We start from the raw sequence: 20,444 nt of genomic DNA, 5'->3' as shown, positions 1-20,444 counted from the left end.
ATAAGGTCCTGGGGTAGAAACTTGTATTCTATAGGGTTAATACATATGAGTACATAACGTCCTGGGGTAGAAACTTGTATTCTATAGGGTTAATACATATGAGTACATAAGGTCCTGGGGTAGAAACTTGTATTCTATATGGTTGATACATATGAGTATATAAGGTCCTGGGGTAGAAACTTGTATTCTATAGGGTTAATACATATGAGTATATAAGGTCCTGGGGTAGAAACTTGTATTCTATAGGGTTAATACATATGAGTACATAAGGTCCTCGGGTAGAAACTTGTGTCCAATAAGAGTTCATATATATAAAGGTTAAACGTAGAATTGTTTACATAACATAAGTGTTACATTTCCAAACCACACGTCTCGTATGAAACTGGAATTAATTACATATTCATATTGTTCGTCTTGTCTGAAATTGGAATTATCTAACCACGACATATCCCAGTTGATGTTCAAATCCCTTTTTTCCGTCGACTATATGATTTCATATTTGAAATAAAAATAGACATAACTTTCTGAAAATACCGTTTCTAATGTTTCTAGGTCAAAGTTTAAATAAACTACAAAGTATATGACATTTTTATTCTCTGTTTAGAACGTTTGATTTCGCACTAATCGATGTTTTAATAATGAAATCATTGCATATTTAAAGCATATATCAAAGGTAAAAACCCTGGAATACACGTGTCACCGTCCTTATCTAGATATCTGTCTCCATTTGACTACTAAGAGATAATTCATACCCGAGTGCAGAGAAAACTGAAACTACTAAATATGATTCACAGTTATCTGCCCTAAAAATTGCCAGTTATGAACTTTGGTTTTAAATGAATCCCACACATTTTGATGATAAGCTTTGGTTTCTTACTGAATTTCTACGTTACTATGCAGTATTAAAATCACTAAGTAAATTTCACCTTGTATTGTTTGGCGTGTACCGTTGATTCATTACAATTTGTTTGTTTCGAAAATGTGCACAAAGTTACACAGTTTGAACTGTTAGACTAAAGGGAAGGTTGTTGTTATTGTTTGTTATTAAGCACAAAGCTACACAAAGTTCCTATTTGTGGTGTGCCCACCACCGGTATCGAACCCCAGTTTCTAGCAGTAGAAGTCTGCAGACATACTGCTCTACCACTGGGTGCTAAAAAGAAGACAATCTAGTCAACAGTACCTACCGTCAACTCTTGGACTACTCTAAAGTAGTAGTTTGATTTTACCGTCACAACGCGCCCCACCCACGGCCCCATAGTGCGAAGTGCATTTTTGCAGCAACCTTCAGATTTCCAATTTAGCACGATAACTATTAAACCACACCCAACAATTAGAAGCTGTAATCCAGTTTTTGAATATTAACTACATACTTCAACACATTTTGTAGCAAAATTACATTTTGTTTTATTAAACCGAAGTTTTGGTTTAAGAATCTCAGACTTAGCTCCAATTAACAAAGCTTTAACTTATAAACTGTACAACTTCTATCGTTTCTTTGTAATCAAAACATCTTGAGTTTTATTTGGGATGTGTATCTAACAGTTTTTTCCTACGCAAAATATTCATACACTCAGATCATAAACGAGACATTCAGTTCGGGGATTTAGAATTTCCAAGACGGAGATACCCTTTGTAGTTTATGACTTTGGAAAACAACAGAATATATATCATCTTGGGAACCCAGGGTTAATTTAGAAAGAGACCTGCAACAAGTTGTACCCCAGCAGTGATAAGCAAAGTTCGGAACTGTAAAAAACAAACAAAAAAACAGGCAACAGTACCAAGCACAATTACGAAGGATCCCCGCCTGGAAAAGCAACACAAATCACATGTTCACGATTTTCTTTCACGTCATATTTGTTCCTCAACCAGGTGAAGAATGTAACGGGTATTCACGCTAATCCAAATCGCCGGACACAGCAGATTTCTGTGCGATCAAACTTTTGAAATGGGGGTGGGAAACCGTTATTCTCGTACACTAAACGAATTATGGAAATCCTTTAGGGATAAGTGGTATACTTTGGACATTAAAACCTTACCATGGGGCCTTTTATAATGGAACACTCAACACAGAATGACTGTCAAGATCCACTGTCGTCAAACCACATGGTGAATCTCCAAAATTGTCTTAATATAATGTACTCAACCCCCTGTATATATATTTAATATATATATGTAACTGATTCATCAGACAGAAAAGGAAGTTTTACAATAAATATTAATTTCTTATACTCTATTCCACGAACATTCTCAATAAATATAATAGAAACTCCCAAGAAGTCACACACTGTCTTAAAATATCCACTAGTTCTTATCACTTTTTTTCATGGGCAAAGTTTTAAATTTTAATCCAGAATACAAGAAATAAGACATGCTACTTGTAAATTGAGCTACGTTTAGTATTTAAATCAACATTTAAAATTCAAAACTTGTCTAAAACAAAAGGCATTTTTCCCATCTCTTTGCACTTGGGGGCCGTATATAAATACACTTGTAGTACCTTGCACACGAGCACACAGGAATGTCAGCAAGAAGCAGATATAAGCTAATTAATTCATCCGAGTCTTGTATCCGATTGCACAATGTGAATAACAACCACCCCATATATCTAGAAAACTTTAAAATTTTCAGTTCGGGAGCCACAGATTACGAACTCTTTACTAAAGAAAGCCTCTCCATTATCAATGATCAACCAACACTAAATAATAACATCAAGTCCTCTCTATTGTCATTAATCTAATTCTAGATACTCAGTGGTTTTTGTTTTTTATTACTATTGTCATCAATGATATTTTTTTCTTAAGATACAGAAGTTCATACTTATCTCTAAGAATTTCTCTGTAATGTTTTCTCTTTATAGTATTATGTAAACAAATGTCTGCCGCACGTTTTATCGTACATTCTATTATATTATTATATTACAAGTTACAGCTTTTACAGTAAGAAAGATTAGTTTTAGAACAGGCACGACGTTTCGATCACTGGTGTGATTATTCTCAAGTACACAAGTTTTATCGGTGAAGGATTAAATATTTCCTTTTCCTTTTTTACTTCTTTACAGTTAAAACTTATGTTCTTGATTAGAAGATCTTTTGATCACGTATTTTCTGTTGTGCCTAATTATTGTTATTTTCTTACAAGCTGGAAAAAATGAGGTAAGATATTTTTGTGGTTACCATACTTTTTAATTTTTCTTATAAAACTGAGTTTCTGTCGGAAAATTTGTATCCGACATATTATTTCGAAAATACATGCATTATTTATTATCATTCCGTCACTAAATTTGTTTTAATTTGGAGAGTGTTTCACCTCGTTTGCTTTAAATATATACATATATATAATATAAACCCTATTATTCTGACATTAATTAGATATCCACGTTTGTTTTCAAGTTGTTAAGTGGTTTCTTTCTGTACTTTCACCGCTAAATATAGCGGGTTAATTGCACTGTCTATGAACGATTTTCAACGCTAAAGCAACGTTGTAGCGACTATTTAGCACCTATATATTTGACTCAAGGTGAACTGTCGACCATTCGATAATGTATTACCACCTTAAGACACGATATTTCGATAAAGAGAGGCATCTTCGTGGTATCAGAAAATCACTGAGCTGGAAGTTAGAAAAGCAGGGGGGTACGAAAGCACACCCTACAGGCCAATCAAGAGTAACGCTCTCGTCCACAAAGTGAAGGTTAAGTTTAAAAAAGAGCACTCTCTGACACAAAGTGCCATTGCAATGGAATTGGACTACCTTCTGTTGCTACTTACAAAATAAAAAAAAAAAAATTAAAGTTGAGTGGCTAAAATGCACATTTTACTACCCATATCTAGAAATCATAATAAAGATAACCGAAGAAACTGAGATCGTATCAATCGTATTTGACCACATACTTGCACAAGTCCTTGATGCTGTTCCTGCTAACTTTCGTGCGTATGAGTTATTAAAACGTGGAATGGAAGTCGATGTGATTGTATAGTAAATGGAGAGTGGGGTCTGCGGAAAATTTTTCAAAATGTCTAGACTAAGATATATATCGCTGTCCTTCGCAGAAGCTTGTTACAGGGAAAACTGTGGACAATATTACAAACAGACTGAGCAGGACTGAAACTTGTTACAGGGGAAACTGTGGACAATAGTACAACCAGACTGAGAAGAACTGAAGCTTGTTACAGGGGAAACTGTGGACAATAGTACAATAAGACTGAGAAGGACTGAAGCTTGTAACAGGGAACACTGTGGACAATAGTACAAACAGACTGAGAAGGACTGAAGCTTGTAACAGGGAACACTGTGGACAATGGTACAACCAGACTGAGAAGAACTGAAGCTTGTAACACGGGAAACTGTGGACAATAGTACAACCAGACTGAGAAGGACTGAAGCTTGTTACAGGGGAAACTGTGGAAAATAGTACAACCAGACTGAGAAGAACTGAAGCTTGTTACAGGGGAAACTGTGGACAATAGTACAATAAGACTGAGCAGGATTGATAATGGAGGAAGTAGTTCCAAAGCAACAGGGGACTGGAACATCGTTTAACCCTTGTATTGTACTAAGTAGTAAATATTTATTTTCAACAACAAATTGCAAAGAGATACTATCATATTGTGATTTTAACACGTACTCTAACATAGTGATGACGTCACTTTATTCACTAATTCATGTATTCAGAATTCTGCTCTTTAATATAAAATCGGAGGTAGAACAAGCCAAACTTTGTGTCAGGAGAAACTAACATTGTCATTCACACCATCTGACTATTCGTCTATAAAATAAACACTTTCTAAAACACTGATCTTTGATATGCCAGTGCCATTCTACACCTATGGTGCTGTAATACCACATGCTAGAATTCTGGTGCTGTAATACCATATGCTAGAATTTACGAATTTTAATAACCCCATATTAGGCCTCTGGCATGTCAAGATCACATTCTTCATCTCTGTTAACAATCTCATATTACATTTTAGTTTCATATTATCTAAGATCCACATTTTACACCTGTCACCAGTTCAGTGCGACCTTTTGTACCTCTAGTATATCAATAACACATTTTACACCTGTCACCAGTTCAATAGTGCATATTGTACTTCTATAGCATATCAATAACACATTTTACACGTGTCATCTTTTGCCACCTTTTGTACCTCTAGTATATCAGTAACACATTTTACACCTGTTATCAGCTTGGTGCCACCTTTTCTACCTCTAGTATATCAATAACACATTTTACACCTGTCACTAATTCAGTATCACATCTTGAAGCTCCAGCATGAGGGTCATAGGGTCTGGGATTCGAGTTGTGATGGCACTCCGTCATTTCAAAAGTGGGCCTATTATAAAAGTGACAGTTAATCACGCTATTCTATTCAAGGACGTTGTAACAGCGAGCACTGATGGCTGACTGTCTTCCCTCTTGTCAATAGCTCAAAAACAGGGACTATGGTTGAACCCCAGGGGTTTCTGACTTTGCTGTATATCCTAAGTGTGTATGAGGAGCTGATCAGACTTACAAATCCAGTTGCCTCTAGCATTTAAATTACCATATTCTATGTCTTTGACATTTCAATACTATATCACACCTCGATCTTAATATCACAATATGCTATATTCTGCTTGTTGGCGACTTCAAACGTTACCCACATCTCTAAACCTCAAGATAAGAATTGACACATTAGGCTATAGTCTAAGAATATTGGCGTACTTCACGCAACTAAATGCTGCAAGACCAATCAATACAAACAACTTTCAGCTAGTTTTTAAGTTTCTGGTATTCATATTTCTGATAATTCAATGGAATGATATATTACTAAGATAATTATTTTCAAAACTTCTGTGTTAAAGCCAGTTGAGAGGTTGAAGTTTCCATGAATAGGTATAAAAAATTGGACTCGTTTTGATTAGTTGGCATTAACAGTGCATAGAATTATTTATGTTTCTTTGCTATCAACAAGGTTCTACATAGGTGAAAATTTGTTATATTAACTGTTATACTGGAAGAACTGTACATTTCAATACCATCACCCGGCACTGTAACAATTATACGTATTCACAAATTTGTAGTACATGCTGGAAGGATTTATAAATTTTGGAAATGAAGTTAGAAAAACAAACAACCTTTACTCTCCAGTTAATAATAATAGTTTTTATTTCAGCCAACGTCCCCCCCCCCTCCCCGCATTGAGGCTTCATCAGAGCTAGTAGTGCAAGAGCTATGTTTTCATTAAAGCTTCAACAGCACCCAGTAACATAACTCTGTAGAGTGACAATAATTATATACAGCTGTTTTCATTAAAGCTCCAACAACACCCAGTACCATAACCCTACAGGGTGGCAATAATTCAACAGCACCAGTAACATAACCCTGCAGGGTGACAGTAATTATATACAGCTGTTTTCATTACAGCTTCAACAGCACCCAGTAACATAACCCTGCAGGGTGACAGTAATTATATACAGCTGTTTTCATTAGTACCTTCAGCAGAATAATTTTCGAAATATGAAAAAAAATCACACATTGAACAAAAACTCGTGTTTGTTTCTAGTTGTTTCGACATGTTATTCATTTAGTTTCTTATCATATCGGCCCAGTGTGCTGTATTTGGATAGTACGTCAATATACATATTATCAGAGGTTGTTGTTTTTTTTAAGTAGGGGAATGATACAGAAGATGAAATACAGATATTTTTTGTGAAAACAAAACAACAAACAGAAAGCCAGAAATGCATCTATGCCTACGGTTTACTGAAGGTATTCGAACATTGATAAGAATAAACTACAGAGTTGGACACTAATTATGCATTTAAATAATATGTTCCTGATTATTTTGGCAAATAATAAACTATTCAATTTAACACCCCATAAAGAATCCATTAAAAATCATTAATATATGTTTCAATGTAGATAGGTGGAGAGAGAACACGAACATCTGATATGCAAGAGTAATTTTTATTGCAGATGAATTTTTATCCATTTTATAATAATAATACCCACAAGATGGCGCTGTTTTATGACGATTGCTTTTGAATTTTCCTAAATACCTAACAATTTTCTTATTTTTTTAATCGTTAAAGTCATATAAAATATTCTGGTGTCATCTTCTCGAAGAAAAAAGTGTAACAACCAATAAAATACATTTGTCCACTTTTATATTTTGTTTTTGTTTTGTCACTATTTCCGTTAAGGTTTTCAATATTTTATTTCTACACTAACCGCTCAGATTAACTTGGTGAAATTTTTAAAGAGATTGATTGATTGCTCATAATTTTATTGTGATAAAAATATTCTAATTCCTTCACAACAGATATAACATTAAGACCATGGTTTCTAGAAGAACTAACAGCAAGCAGGGTCCAGGCGTGGCCGAGTGATTAGCGTATCGGACTGGGGATCCGAGGGTCTCAAGTTCGAGACGTTGCGCTACCACACACGTTTCGCACTTTCAGTTATAGTTGCGTTGTAAATGTGACAGTTAGTTTCGCTTAGCTGCTTCTGGAGGCAGGATATGCAAAGTATTCGCCTTTCTTCTAGTCTGTTGTTCAAAATTAATGACAACCGGTTCCTGAACCATAGGGATCTCGGACATGATCATTCTGTAAATAACGTGTCGTTCAGATGAACAGAACACAAACATTAGACAAATATTTTAATCGTAATCTCTCCCTACTAAACTTAAACTGTTTTATTTTGTAACCAGTGTAGTTTATTTCTACAATATGTTAACTCATTTCACCCCTTCACCGAAAACAAATTGAAAACCAAATATTTCTGCCACTAGTGGCTCACTGGTAAGTTTCTACTCGAGACACAGCGCAACTAACTAGTCCATTGTGCAGCTTTACGATTAAATATAACTGAATTTTGCAAAAACATCCTGATCTCGAGTTCTTGTTAATGACAAAAAAACTGTTTAACGTTAAGAATATAAAATTAAAAGAGTTAAGAACGTTCGTATTTATAACCCAAATTTAAATACAGTATCTTCTCTTTTTTTAACATATATTGAAATATATATAAACATATACATTAACAAATTTGTTAAATATTTCTAATAAACAGTAATATCCAAAAACACAATATTAAATAACTTGGTGTCTCATTATTTTTGATATAGTGTCACAATTGTTTTTGTTAGGTACAGTTTAAACCGCACTGTTTTGTATTGCTTTTATTTTAAATTATGCATGAGACACCAAGTTATTTTATTAAATATAACTAACCTGACCTTCAGTTAGAATATCTCTCTGTGTAGTTCATTCCGTATAACCACCTGTAAAGTCAGTACTACATGAAACGACCCTTATTTTAGCCAGTCGAGAAGTGACAGTCGTTGAGTGTCCACACGAAATATACACATGTACTTGGTCCTTCTTCCGATGACAGTGCTTTATCAGAACACGCTGATGTAACCTAGCCGTACAGCGCAGTTACGAGTTGCCAACGGTGACGACCAATCGCAAAATTCCAGAATAAATCAAGGCAGTTTTATTACTGTTTAACCTGCGAGATTCACACGTGACAAGTCCTAGTTGTTTATTATCTACAACTAGTTTACACCTTAGCTACGTAGCTTGTTATTATAAAGATATACGAAAGTCAGATCTCTCGCAATACGTAGAAAAAGTATGCGTTGTTTACAATAATCCTAAAAATAATGAAAGTGATCAAAAGATTTACCGATTATAATGTATCTTACAATAAATAAAGCAATAGCATACGCTGCACTGTTCGTCACATTAGCTATTAAAACACATATTGTAATCCAGTTCGTCACATTACATATTAAAACAAATATTGTAGCCCAGTTTATCAGATCAGCTATTAAAACAAATATTGTAGCCCAGTTTATCAGATCAGCTGTTAAAATAGATATTGTAGCCCAGTTTATCACATCATCTGTTAAAATAGATATTATAGCACAATGCGTGATAATAGGTGTAACACAATTCGTCAAATTAGATTTAACTTAGAAATCTCTGTAAAATAATAGTATACTCCATAGTTTGATTGAATATTTCGATAAAACCCAAAACATTACGATACGCACTATACTGCAAACTCAACCTTCAAGTATTTTTTCTTGTAATAAAATCAACAGCATTTATATACAAATATGTAGTTACATAGAAGACGCGTACGTGTAAGTAGAATGAATTTCTTGAATGTAATAGAACAACAGCAATAAGCTATGCTGTATAACTTGTCAAGCTGCAGGAAAGTGGGGTGCTTTCTCAGTTCCCACTGAACTAGTGAGAAATATAAGCAATGTATACTTTCCTAGTTCACAATTCACACTGAACTAGGGAGAAATATAAGCAACGTATACTTTCCTAGTTCACAATTCACACTGAACTAGGGAGAAATATAAGCAACGCATACTTTCCCATTTCACACTGAACTAGTGAGAAATATAAGCAACGTATACTTTCCTAGTTCACAATTCACACTGAACTAGGGAGAAATATAAGCAACGCATACTTTCCCATTTCACACTGTTTGTTTTTTTTTTGTTTTGTTTTCTTGTTTTTAATTATGCACAAAGCTACACAAGGGCTATCTGTGCTCTGCCCACCACGGGTATCGAAACCCGGTTTCTAGCGTTGTAAGTCCGCAGACATGCCGCTGTGCCACTGGGGGGCATTTCACACTGAACTAGGGAGAAATATAAGCAACGTATACTTTCACAATTCACACTGAACTAGTGAGAAATATAAGCAATGTGTACTTTCCCAGTTCACAATTCACACTGAACTAGTGAGAAATATAAGCAATGTATACTTTCCCAGTTCACAATTCACACTGAACTAGTGAGAAATATAAGCAATGCATACTTTATCAATTAAACAAATCAACATAATGATCTATCTGTATATCTACTATGCTCATCTTAGGGATTGTACTCCGAATTGTAGCCTTATAAGCCACCAAACGACTGTTTCGAAAGACATTTATTAAGGTTTATATTTTAGAAAAGTTATGAATGCAATGCATGTGTGTGTGTGTGAAAGCGTTTAGTATTGAAAAATAGGTCATTTTTTTTCTGTTTTTATTAGCCACTAATACATTCGTCACACAATATATAACAATGAACCACATACTTTTCCACACACGAATTGTCCTCGTTAGAATCTTCTTAAGTGTTAACTAATAAATACAAATTCTTTGTCCTTGAATTCTTCCGTTTATAACACAGATATTCATCATAACATCCATATCGAATCTGGAAACTATCAGTATGACGCGCATCTGGGTTATTAAATTATTTATTATCGAATCAATTGTTAGCCCTATTGTCTTTGTAGCTAATCACAGTAAGAATTAAGAAAATTTCAAAGCTACTTAGGTTGAAGCGTGATCACCCGAGTCCAGCGACAAAACTAAACTGGCACATCGGGCCGCGACAACTGCTAAAGAAAATGCCTATAATGTTTGTAGTTAAGCACAAAGCTACACAAAGGGCTATCTGTGCTCTGTCCACCACGGGTATCGAAACCCGTTTTCTAGTGTTGTAAGTCCGCAGACATACCGCTGTGCCACTAGGGGGCGCCTATAATGTTAATGGAAACTGTTTTATAACTTACATAAGATAATAAAATGTATTAATATTTGTTTTATGAGCTTATATACGTTATTACATGTAATATTTAAAGTTTAACGTATTCAGTGAGTTCACGAATTTCAAGTTCAAGTATAGCCCTAGAGTTCTTAATTAATGTACAGTCAGTGTGACACATCAATAAAAAAAAATGCAACGAATCGATAAAAAAACCTTGTAGAACAGACTGGCATGGTTGTAAGAAATCCCCTGTTTTATTCAGTGTTTGAATTAATACTTAAGAACTTATGTACAGAAAATGTGCTGATAGCACGCTGATGACACCGATGTGGTGCGGAAAGCTTGTTTGAAGTTGAGCACAAAGCAACACAATGGGCTATTTGTGCTCTGCCCACCATGGGTATCGAAACTCGGATTCTAGCGTTTTAAGTCCGCAGACATACCGCTGTGCCACTAGGGAGCGGTTCGGTGCGGAAAGGGAAGAAAGTATAAATTTCTACACAGAAAGTAATTATAGCTTCTTAATTTATCTTTTATGGGGTTCAATTCCTCGTGGTTTACACAACAAATATATCAATGTGGTTTTGATATATCAAAAAAACAACAGACAGACAACGGTAAGCATCAGTACACTATTAAGTCACTCTTCCGGCATCACAAGACATGGTGTAAAACCTTTTTATTATCTGTATTAAACACTCGTACTGGTGCAAATACAAGGTTTAAAAGTTTTTAAAAATATATGATATTCTCAGTAATTTAAACCCGTACTTTTTTTTAGCTGGCACAAATGTTTTTCTTTTTATCCTGTCAGCTACTGCTGATAATGCCATTAAAAACAATAATCTGAAAGATTGGACTTAAAAAGGTGCATAATTTACAACGCTGAACTTACTGAAACACTTTGACACTGTTGAGGATTATTACTAGTTGTATTTCCTATTCGAGTAAATGATAAGCATCCTATATCATTTCACGTTGTGAATTTGCTTGTTCGTCAACTCCTCCCATAGTTTTGGAGCTAGCACGACCAAACTTAGCAGGTGGATTCAGGTGGCCAGGGAGGTCTCCTTATCTATATATGAAGCCCCCGACCAAGGAGGGTAAAAATGCACCCTGAAGGTTACTTTGGCTTGATGGATTCTGAATCAGAATCTGACATTGTTTTTTTACGTTCCTGGGGCCGCCATGTTTGAAATTATTTCCATACCCCACCTATAAGCTAGCGTGTCCAAACGTGAAACATGTGCTCGGGTACCAAAAGTGATGTTCTAATGGGGTTTGTTTTCGGGAAATACCCCTTGGAGTAGCTATACAAATAGGAAAATAATGAAGGAGCCTCTTCAGTACATTAGGATCTTTGTCAACCACGAGGAGGACCTTTGAATCTCACAGTGAATATTTCATGCTAATATAATACAACTGTCACTGGTCACCCTCATTAAGACCCCTACTCTCCTTTTCTCAACACCTGACATAAGACTAAATGAATTTTCGTCGCAGTCGAGATTTCGTAAGATATTGGAATGTATTTTACTTGATTGTAACCCTTTCTTCGAAGAAGAATGTCTATCAGTGACTCAAAAGTAACAGAAGAGGACTGCCGTGGTGAATGCTTGTTCAAGTGAATCACTAAACTTAGTGGTCGTGTTAGCCAAGGAAGACAAATGAAGTAACTATTGTGTTTTTCAAACCAATTTCAAACAATACGATCGTTGTCTTGAAAGAGCCCTTAACCATAAAATTAAAAATACAACACAATGAGGTGGAAATGGCTGGTAACAATCTTCAGATCCATTCTCAATGTAATTTGTACTTCCATGTGAATCAAAGTACCCAACTTTTACCATGAAAAGGTCGCTATGCTATTATGTTTATTCTATCGGAAGATTACAAGCAAACTAAAATGTTTCGTGGTAATCTCCGTGTTTTTGTAATACTACAGTACTGAAATTAGTGAAACGTGAATTACCAGCTTACGTCACACGATTCCAATCACTCTGTCCATATTGACATTAAGCACCACAGAAGTCATATTGATTTTTTTACATCCAAAATAGATTTTTTCTTTGTATTGACTGTCGGCTGCTCTGTGGCTATATTTCATTGTTCTTCACGTGGTTGGAAACAGTCGAATCCTTACCACTGTTAAAGGAATCCTTTAACTAGGGCAAATTTTGTGTCTGTTGCACTTTTTCTTTGGTCTATCACCAGTAGTTTGTAACTAATTTTTTCTAGTGACAAACATATTCTCTTTCGAATGTCATTGTTGATAGATAATGACACCAGATGTCTTTGAGCAGTTGGTCAAGGAACAACGATAACAACACTCGTGTACATAAGCACCCACTGTCACACCTCTTCCAACCACAAAGAAATCCTTACTCTTACCAATTCTCATGTGTATTATTGTTTGTTTTGAATTTCGCGCTAAGCTACACGAGGGTTATCTGCGCTAGCCGTCCCTAATTTAGCAGTGTAAGACTAGAGGGAAGGCAGCTAGTCATCACTACCCACCGCCAACTCTTGGGCTACTCTTTTACCAACGAATAGTGGGATTGACCGTCACTTTATAACGCCCCCACGGCTGAAAGGGCGAGCATGTTTAGTGTGACGGGATTCGAACTCGCTACCCTCAGATTGCGAGACGAGCGCCCTAGCCACCTGGCCATGCCGGGCCCTCATGTGTATTAACTATATTACGATTATATCTACATATGGGAATTAAGCAATAATATTTCATTTATATTTATATTACTTGACGCATCTCATGATCTGTCTAATTTGCAAACACATAATGTTCTAAATATGTGGATGTGAACGTCCTAAAAAGTGTTTGTCTGTAAGAAATTATACTAACACTCTGTCGTCAACGAAAACAAAAACTGCCCTAATTACCTAAATTATCTATTAAATAAACCTGGCTACTTTCCACCAATAGAACATGTTATGATTGCGTATTAATTTAACAATCAATAGTTATTAATTGTGTGGTATGCCTACAACGTACAGAGTTTCGCTATGAACTACTAGAAGTTAAGTGAAATATGTTAATAAAAGTATTGTCAACTAATTCTATATTCATCAAACTTTTTAAAGCGCAACTAGGACTGCATAACGTTTTTTTTTTTATGTACTTACTTTTATATACAAATAATTTCAATTTCTAAAGTCCAAACAAATCACCCCTTCACGTGCTTGTCTTAAAAGGGTCTTTCACTTACACCTTGCTGCCGAATACCTCAACTTAGAACATCAAAACAATGCAACCTGAATAACATCGACCTCTGGACAAAACCATGAATAACTTGTTATAAAAAAAACATTATTTTAATTATATACAGCCAGGGGAAGTTCATGTTTTAATTAATAACTTAAAACACTACGGCACGAAAAGTAACTTTCATATCGTGTATTATACACAGATGCTTGTATTGCAGACTATTTTGTTTTTGTTTTCTTCTAGAAACCAGATTTGGCTGTACAAAGTTTAGTATCTGTTGGTATCCAAAGCATGAACATAACTTCGAGTTTACGTCTCTGACAAATCATCGAGTTACTGGGAGCAAAAATTAATATTTAAGGGAATTTGCCAATATTAAAATCTTCAAGATATCATTGATATCAAACATAAGGTTATTTGTTCAGCACTCTCACAGTTTGTTAATAAGAAACTTGAGATTTGGATTTTCTAAGTAGAGTTTCGAAAAGCAGCTGGATGTAATTTCTACCTATACATTCAAACATCAATAACGTGGCGTCCTCTACAAACGTCCATCTCAAGTTATGTCTCGAAATCAGTATCTGTTTCTTACAGCTGCTAAACCTTTTTCATGAATTAACTATTAAATACAGATCAAGATATAATATTTCTGTCATCGACTCAAATCACAGATAACTATGTGTTATTAACTCCTTATCATCTCTCGCTGAGCTTCTTTAGCTCTTCTACAGAGTTGGCATGACTAGCAATCTGTGGGTTGCGGGATAGAAATCTATCGCCGAACATGCTCATCCTGTCAGCTGTGGGTGCCTTATAATGTGACGGCCAATTAAACTATTCGTTGCTAAAGAGTAGCCCAACACTCATCGGTGGGCGCTACTGACTAGTTGCCTTCCCTCTAGTTACCAGTTCAAAATTAGGGACGGCTAGCGCAGATAGCCCTCGAGTAGGTTTGCACGAACTTCAATACCCCACCCCCCATCATCGGTAACCCTGGCAATGGCAAAGCAAAAGAATAAGACATATAGTGGTAAAGTGTATTATATAGTTGTTGGTTGATTGTTTGTAATTAAGCACTAAGCTACACAATGGGCTATATGTGCTCTGCCCACCACGGGTATCGAAACCCGGATTCTAGCGTTGTAAGTCCGCAGACATACCGCTGTGCCACTGGCTTGTTGGTTGAATACATTAATAACATGTTCTTGAGGTCCTATATAAATAAATTATCACAACACCACACGTAAAACGTATTAGCTACAACCTTCGCTGAGCTTCTAGACTCATTATCTCCCGCTAATTAATTCCTGCCGTAGGTGAACTGAACCTGTTGGTTTCTGACGTACAGGACCATTATCCCAAGTACCTTCGGTTTCACTTTAATATGAATTTCCTTACATTCTATTCAAATTAACATAGTCAACTTCTAAAGTTGAATAGATAACACTTTAATTAAATTATTTTATTGAATGCCGGAATGGTTAATGCTTCAGATCAGATTCTGGAAGACAAAAAACATACATTTTGTGTTTTATGAAAATATAACGCTCACTTAGCAGTATACGACGCCACTTATAGATTTTCAATTATCAATTGATCACGTGACTGACATATGATAACTGAATACCTGCAAAAAATAATAATAATAAGACTAACGACACGTCATGTTTGAAACAAACACATGGTTCCACTGATAGGACAAAGATCAACAAAACATTTGGTGAATCACACTATCTTGACAAGGCTTATCAGACTTTTTTGTTGTTCAGAACAACTCGAGACTAATAAAGCTAACTTTCGTATTACTAATACAAAAACGAAAGCAATGCTTTATCGAGACTCAATACGATCTTCAATTGTCATTAGGCTAAATAAACAATTGAAATAATGTTTCATTGCTTATTTTACCTGCCAAATGAAACCTGCAACTCTTCCCGTGTTAAACCGTTCAGGAAAATGGTAAAGTCACTGTACGATTTGTAACTATTTAACAAGAGAACTCCACAAATATAATGAAACAAGTGTACATTGTAGTGGAACTATCACACGTATAAACATACTATGAATTTTATTAATTCATTTATCAGTTACTAATTAGATCGTGGAACATTATGAGCAAACTAGAAACCAATTTTACCAATGGTTGATAGATATAAAGGCTCATCTACACTGGCTGCGAGCGAATAATTTAGAAGTACTACAGTCAAATGTATCCACACCAGCAGTAGACAATGTCACTTCGCTAAAATAGAAGCCGTCTCTCTGACCAATCAACATAGCACAGACTATAATAATAACATAATAATTAAACAGGCAAATATTTGCGACGAATGCAACATGTCTCCGCCACGCGATCTAAATATAACCCATTTTGACACCAGAAAAACAGTGGAAAATACAGAAAAATAGAAAATTGTCTCTCTCTCTTTTTGAGACCTGTAAAATAAAAGTACCTTTGTACCAAATCCCTTGTAAATTCGCGAAATAATTGTCAAAAAACCCTAAAATTATGCTTTTGTAGCATCTTGACACTACTATAATTACTAGAAGTGGGTAAGCCCACCATTTTTGTTTATCAATGTGTTGGACCTATAGAAAAGTATTTTGTACCAAAATTATACTAAAAGAAAAAAAAAAAAGATTTAAAATAGGTAACGACAAGTTTTTTTGTGTCAGTGTTAGACGTATAAAAATTATATTTGTGTTAATTTTCATTTGGATTGCTGTAATTATGACAGCACATGAGGCCAAAATATACATTTTTGGGATGTTTGTTATTTCACTACATAAAATCCTTAAAAAGGCCTAAATAAAAAAAAAAGGAAAAAATTATCTGGGCGTATTGGACCAAGGTATAACCCTAACAAGTTTTGTTCCGTTGGAAAGTATTTGGAAGAAAAAGAAAGAAAGAAGAAACAATAGAAAAAAGTGTATCTCTCTCTCTGCTGAGACATAATGTTGAACTTTAAAATACTTTAAAAGTTAACTAACAAAATGAATCAAAGAAGGAATTTGTAAAGAAACGCAATTGAGATTGCAGTGAGTTGTATATATACGTATATTCTAACAATAATACTTTAGTTTTAGCTTGTTGAAAATATCAGTTCAACTATAGGCTACTACTATTGTGGAGATCAGAGCTCTTGTTATCAAAACACAACTTGTTTTGTTATGGTCCAGCCCATCTCTAGTATGTCCAATAGGAATGCCTGAGCTGGGTCTTGTATTTATTTCCAGTCTTTTGAATGTTTACAATTCGCGTCTGGTGTAGATTGACATTGGAGACTTCGCTTTTGTTCGCATACAGTGTGGATGAGTCTTAAATTTGGTACAGGGAAGTCTGTAACGACTGTAACTGTACACACGCGCTTCCATTAATGCTAAGTCAGTCAGTGAAGTCTCACTATAGAAATGTTGTTCCATGCACTTGATTTTGTTAAAAGTGGGACAAAATTGATTTATTTTAACAGTGGAAACTATGTCCTCTCTCTTCCTCCTCAATTCAAGAAATAGGCAAAGTATGACAGTACTTTTTATAAATGATCAAACTACGTACATTATTTATAACACTTAGATAAAGAAGTATTTGTTTATTAAGGTTTAAGTTAAATTGTTTGTACAAAACCATGGAATATTTTTCTCTATCTTATCACGGCTGTACAAAAAACAATTAAAACTAGTATGTTTACTCAGTGAACCACACCATGAGAAACACCCACCATTGTATTTCTAAAGTATCATACAGCTGTATTTACTGGTGCAACTGAGTGGGCCAGTGTCTATATCTGTTACAAAGTGTGTTTGGACTGATTTTCGGAGTTTTAAACACTGGGTAATAAACATTTTGCTAATTATTGTATCAGAGGTCTTCACTTTGCTGAAAACATTCAATTCCAATTTGAAAGGTCAGGAATATTTTATCATATATAAACAAAAACAAATATATATTTCAATAATTGTTGACTTACACTTATAAAGAGGGTTAATAATCGTATAAAAATTACTATGCTTTTTGATCATAAGGTAAATAAGTGTGAATTGATAGTCCTTGTATCTATTTTATTGAGTATTTTCAGTGTTATACCTAATTAAGCAAATGTTTAACAATTTTAATCATTGTATTTTGTATGAAATTGGAAAACATTTGTACTGAGAAAACCTAATCTGATGTTACCAAAATAAAATTGTTGGGTTTATGTTAATATTATCAAACTGGATGTTCATGGACTATTGGAAATGTTCATATAGAAATTTTAGTAGTATTATTTACAATTCAGATATGCAATTAGAAGTATGTTCAAGTTTTAACCTTGTATCAAAAAAATATTACATCTCTTTAAGCTTGCATTAATTTCCAAAATGGATATGCAAGTTGTTTTCAGTCTTTCATTGTACAAACTTAACATGTTGGAAGTTTTTTAAGCAATAAAAACTGCAAGTTTCAGCCAAAAAAAATAGACAACTTCAGGCAAGGTATGGGGTTAACAACATGTCTGAAAATGGTCCTCTCCTATGAACGAAAATTTCACAGATTTAATTGTTTATTACATATTTCTACTATAAAGTTGTTCATCATATTAAATTTAATCACCCTATAGAATCCTCATTTTTCAATAACTGTACAAGTTTATCTGCTACTTTAAAAGGTTAAGCATTACAGTATTATGAATACTTTTACCCGTAAATAATCAAGCACGCTGCAAAACTGTAAATAACTAATTAAAAGGAAGAGTTACTGTAGCATTAATATCCCAACAGTTTTCAATAAATGTAGCTGTTCAACACAAATGCTCTGACATCAAACTGGTGTTTCTATCTAAAGATTAAAACCTATAAAAATATTTGATGATAGCAAATATATATATATATATATATATCAATGTATTATATATATATCTATAATCAAATATTTATTCCCAAGGAGAAAGTAAACTCTTCCTTACACACTACTAAACATCAAAATGATTCAAGAGTCTGTGAGATAACTGTACCAGTAACAATACAATGTGCACTGCAAATTTCAGAAGACTTCACAAGCGACATGACAACTTTCATTTACTCATAACAATTAAATGTCATTTTTAAATTTAGCTTTGATTTTTTAACTTCTTGTCTAGAGGTATCAACCTTTACAGTATGGTAAATAAGGATTAGAAACAATAATGAACACCCAGATTTTTTTTCAAAACTTTGTATTCAGTTAGAAAGAAATAACACATTGTATCATGTGAAGAAATTTTGAAGTATTTAAAACATTCTTTAGTTTCAATTTAAATCAAACACAATAGTAAAACCTTAGTCAATACATAAAAACCTTTACTAGATATGTTAAAATTGTAATGATGGCATGAAGTTTCAGAAAGAATAAACAGAAAACCTATTTTCTTCGTTGGGGTTTCTTTCGTTCCAAGATGTTAAGAAATCTTCCTCGAGTCATCTCTCGTGCTAAAATAAAAGAAAATTACCCATTGTAAAATTAATTTCATAAAAAGCTAAAACATCTGAATTATTAGTACTGATTCCCTTAAATATCTTGCATTAAAACATAATGAATAAAACGAATTTAAGTTTAAAGTCGTGTAATCAGCTTATGGTTGTGCAAAAAACAAAAATATTTAACCTAAACAATATAAAAAAATTTTTTTCCCAAATCCTTCATCTGTTTATTTTTATTTCGATCTTAATTATTCTACCAATATGATTTAGAATTTATCAAATATATTTTTGTGATTGACCAAAGTCCCTTTTTTTAATGCAATAATTTGTGACAATGCACAAGGACACACAGAGCAAACAAGTTTTCTGATATCAGAATTGGAATACCTCTCTCTATTCTACTTTTTGCATAAACTGAGATGTATCTTAACACAGAAATTATAATGAACAAAATGAACAAATGCTCATGCAAAACGTGCTTGCTCATTTAAAACCTTTAATTTGCTTCAGAAATTAATAAACTTTTATAAACACCTACTCATTGTGCTTATATAATACTGTTGATCTTTTTTATTCCACATATCAGCAACAGATAAACAGTACTTAATTTATCAAATAAAAATACTTACACATCAGGGCCTTTAAAAAAGATGTACTGGTGTCCAGTCAGAATGTCACAAAGCAAAATAACACAGTAGCCTCATTTATGACAAATATTATAAATATATTACATATTATACAGATGTTAATGGTTTTGTATATATTACATATGACATAGTCTAATGGTACCTATTTTATGTGTTCATACTGTGACATTCTGATACTTATGTACTTATGATTATTTAAATATATAATTAATATGTAATTATTTGTAGAGCTTTAACTCTTTCAGTACGGGCTCAGTCCTTGGGAACCAGCCTCGTAATCACTTTGGGCTTGTTATAGTTTTCATACTATAACTTATAAATTAGTAAGCGTATGTTAACAAAATTTGGCAGATTATCAGTAAACATTACAATGCTTTCATGTGCAAAATATCACATTTTTTTTATTAAGTCTTAAGATTTGTTAAGCAATGTTTTCTTCAAGCATTTTCTTTCTTTTCATATGTTGCCTATCCAACATACAAATTAATATTCATTTTAAGATTTAAAATACTTTTATACATCAGAAAATTTTCAAATTTCACAAGCAAAATCTTTATAATGTCCAGATAGTTATCA

At 34.0% G+C, this 20,444-nt stretch overlaps 2 protein-coding genes across 6 annotated transcripts in view; both read right to left on the bottom strand.

The window, feature by feature from the left end:
- LOC111087121 overlaps positions 1-8,558 on the bottom strand; it is a 17,009-nt gene extending 8,451 nt beyond the window's left edge. The window contains exon 1 of one of the 2 annotated variants that reach the window (XM_022392620.1): positions 8,227-8,558. The gene's annotated coding sequence lies outside the window, so the exon portion shown is untranslated. The remainder of the gene's footprint in view (positions 1-8,226) is intronic. The other variant, XM_022392622.1, reaches the window with a different exon arrangement.
- A 10,159-nt stretch (positions 8,559-18,717) lies between these two features.
- The window catches only part of LOC106464824 (protein lin-52 homolog), a 12,437-nt gene continuing 10,710 nt past the window's right edge, over positions 18,718-20,444 (bottom strand). For 3 of the 4 annotated variants that reach the window (XM_022392619.1, XM_022392618.1, XM_022392617.1), the window contains exon 6: positions 18,719-19,230. In XM_022392619.1, the coding sequence (XP_022248327.1) occupies positions 19,163-19,230 (68 nt within the window). In that variant the 3' untranslated portion in view covers positions 18,719-19,162. Of the gene's footprint in view, positions 19,231-20,444 lie in introns of all 4 variants that reach the window. The other variant, XM_013924979.2, reaches the window with a different exon arrangement.

The sequence above is a fragment of the Limulus polyphemus genome, unplaced genomic scaffold (genome assembly GCF_000517525.1).
Source record: "Limulus polyphemus unplaced genomic scaffold, Limulus_polyphemus-2.1.2 Scaffold1751, whole genome shotgun sequence".
NCBI classification, from domain to species: domain Eukaryota; kingdom Metazoa; phylum Arthropoda; class Merostomata; order Xiphosura; family Limulidae; genus Limulus; species Limulus polyphemus.
Note: the sequence above shows the minus strand (reverse complement) of the source record. Positions and strands in the feature narration are given on the sequence as shown.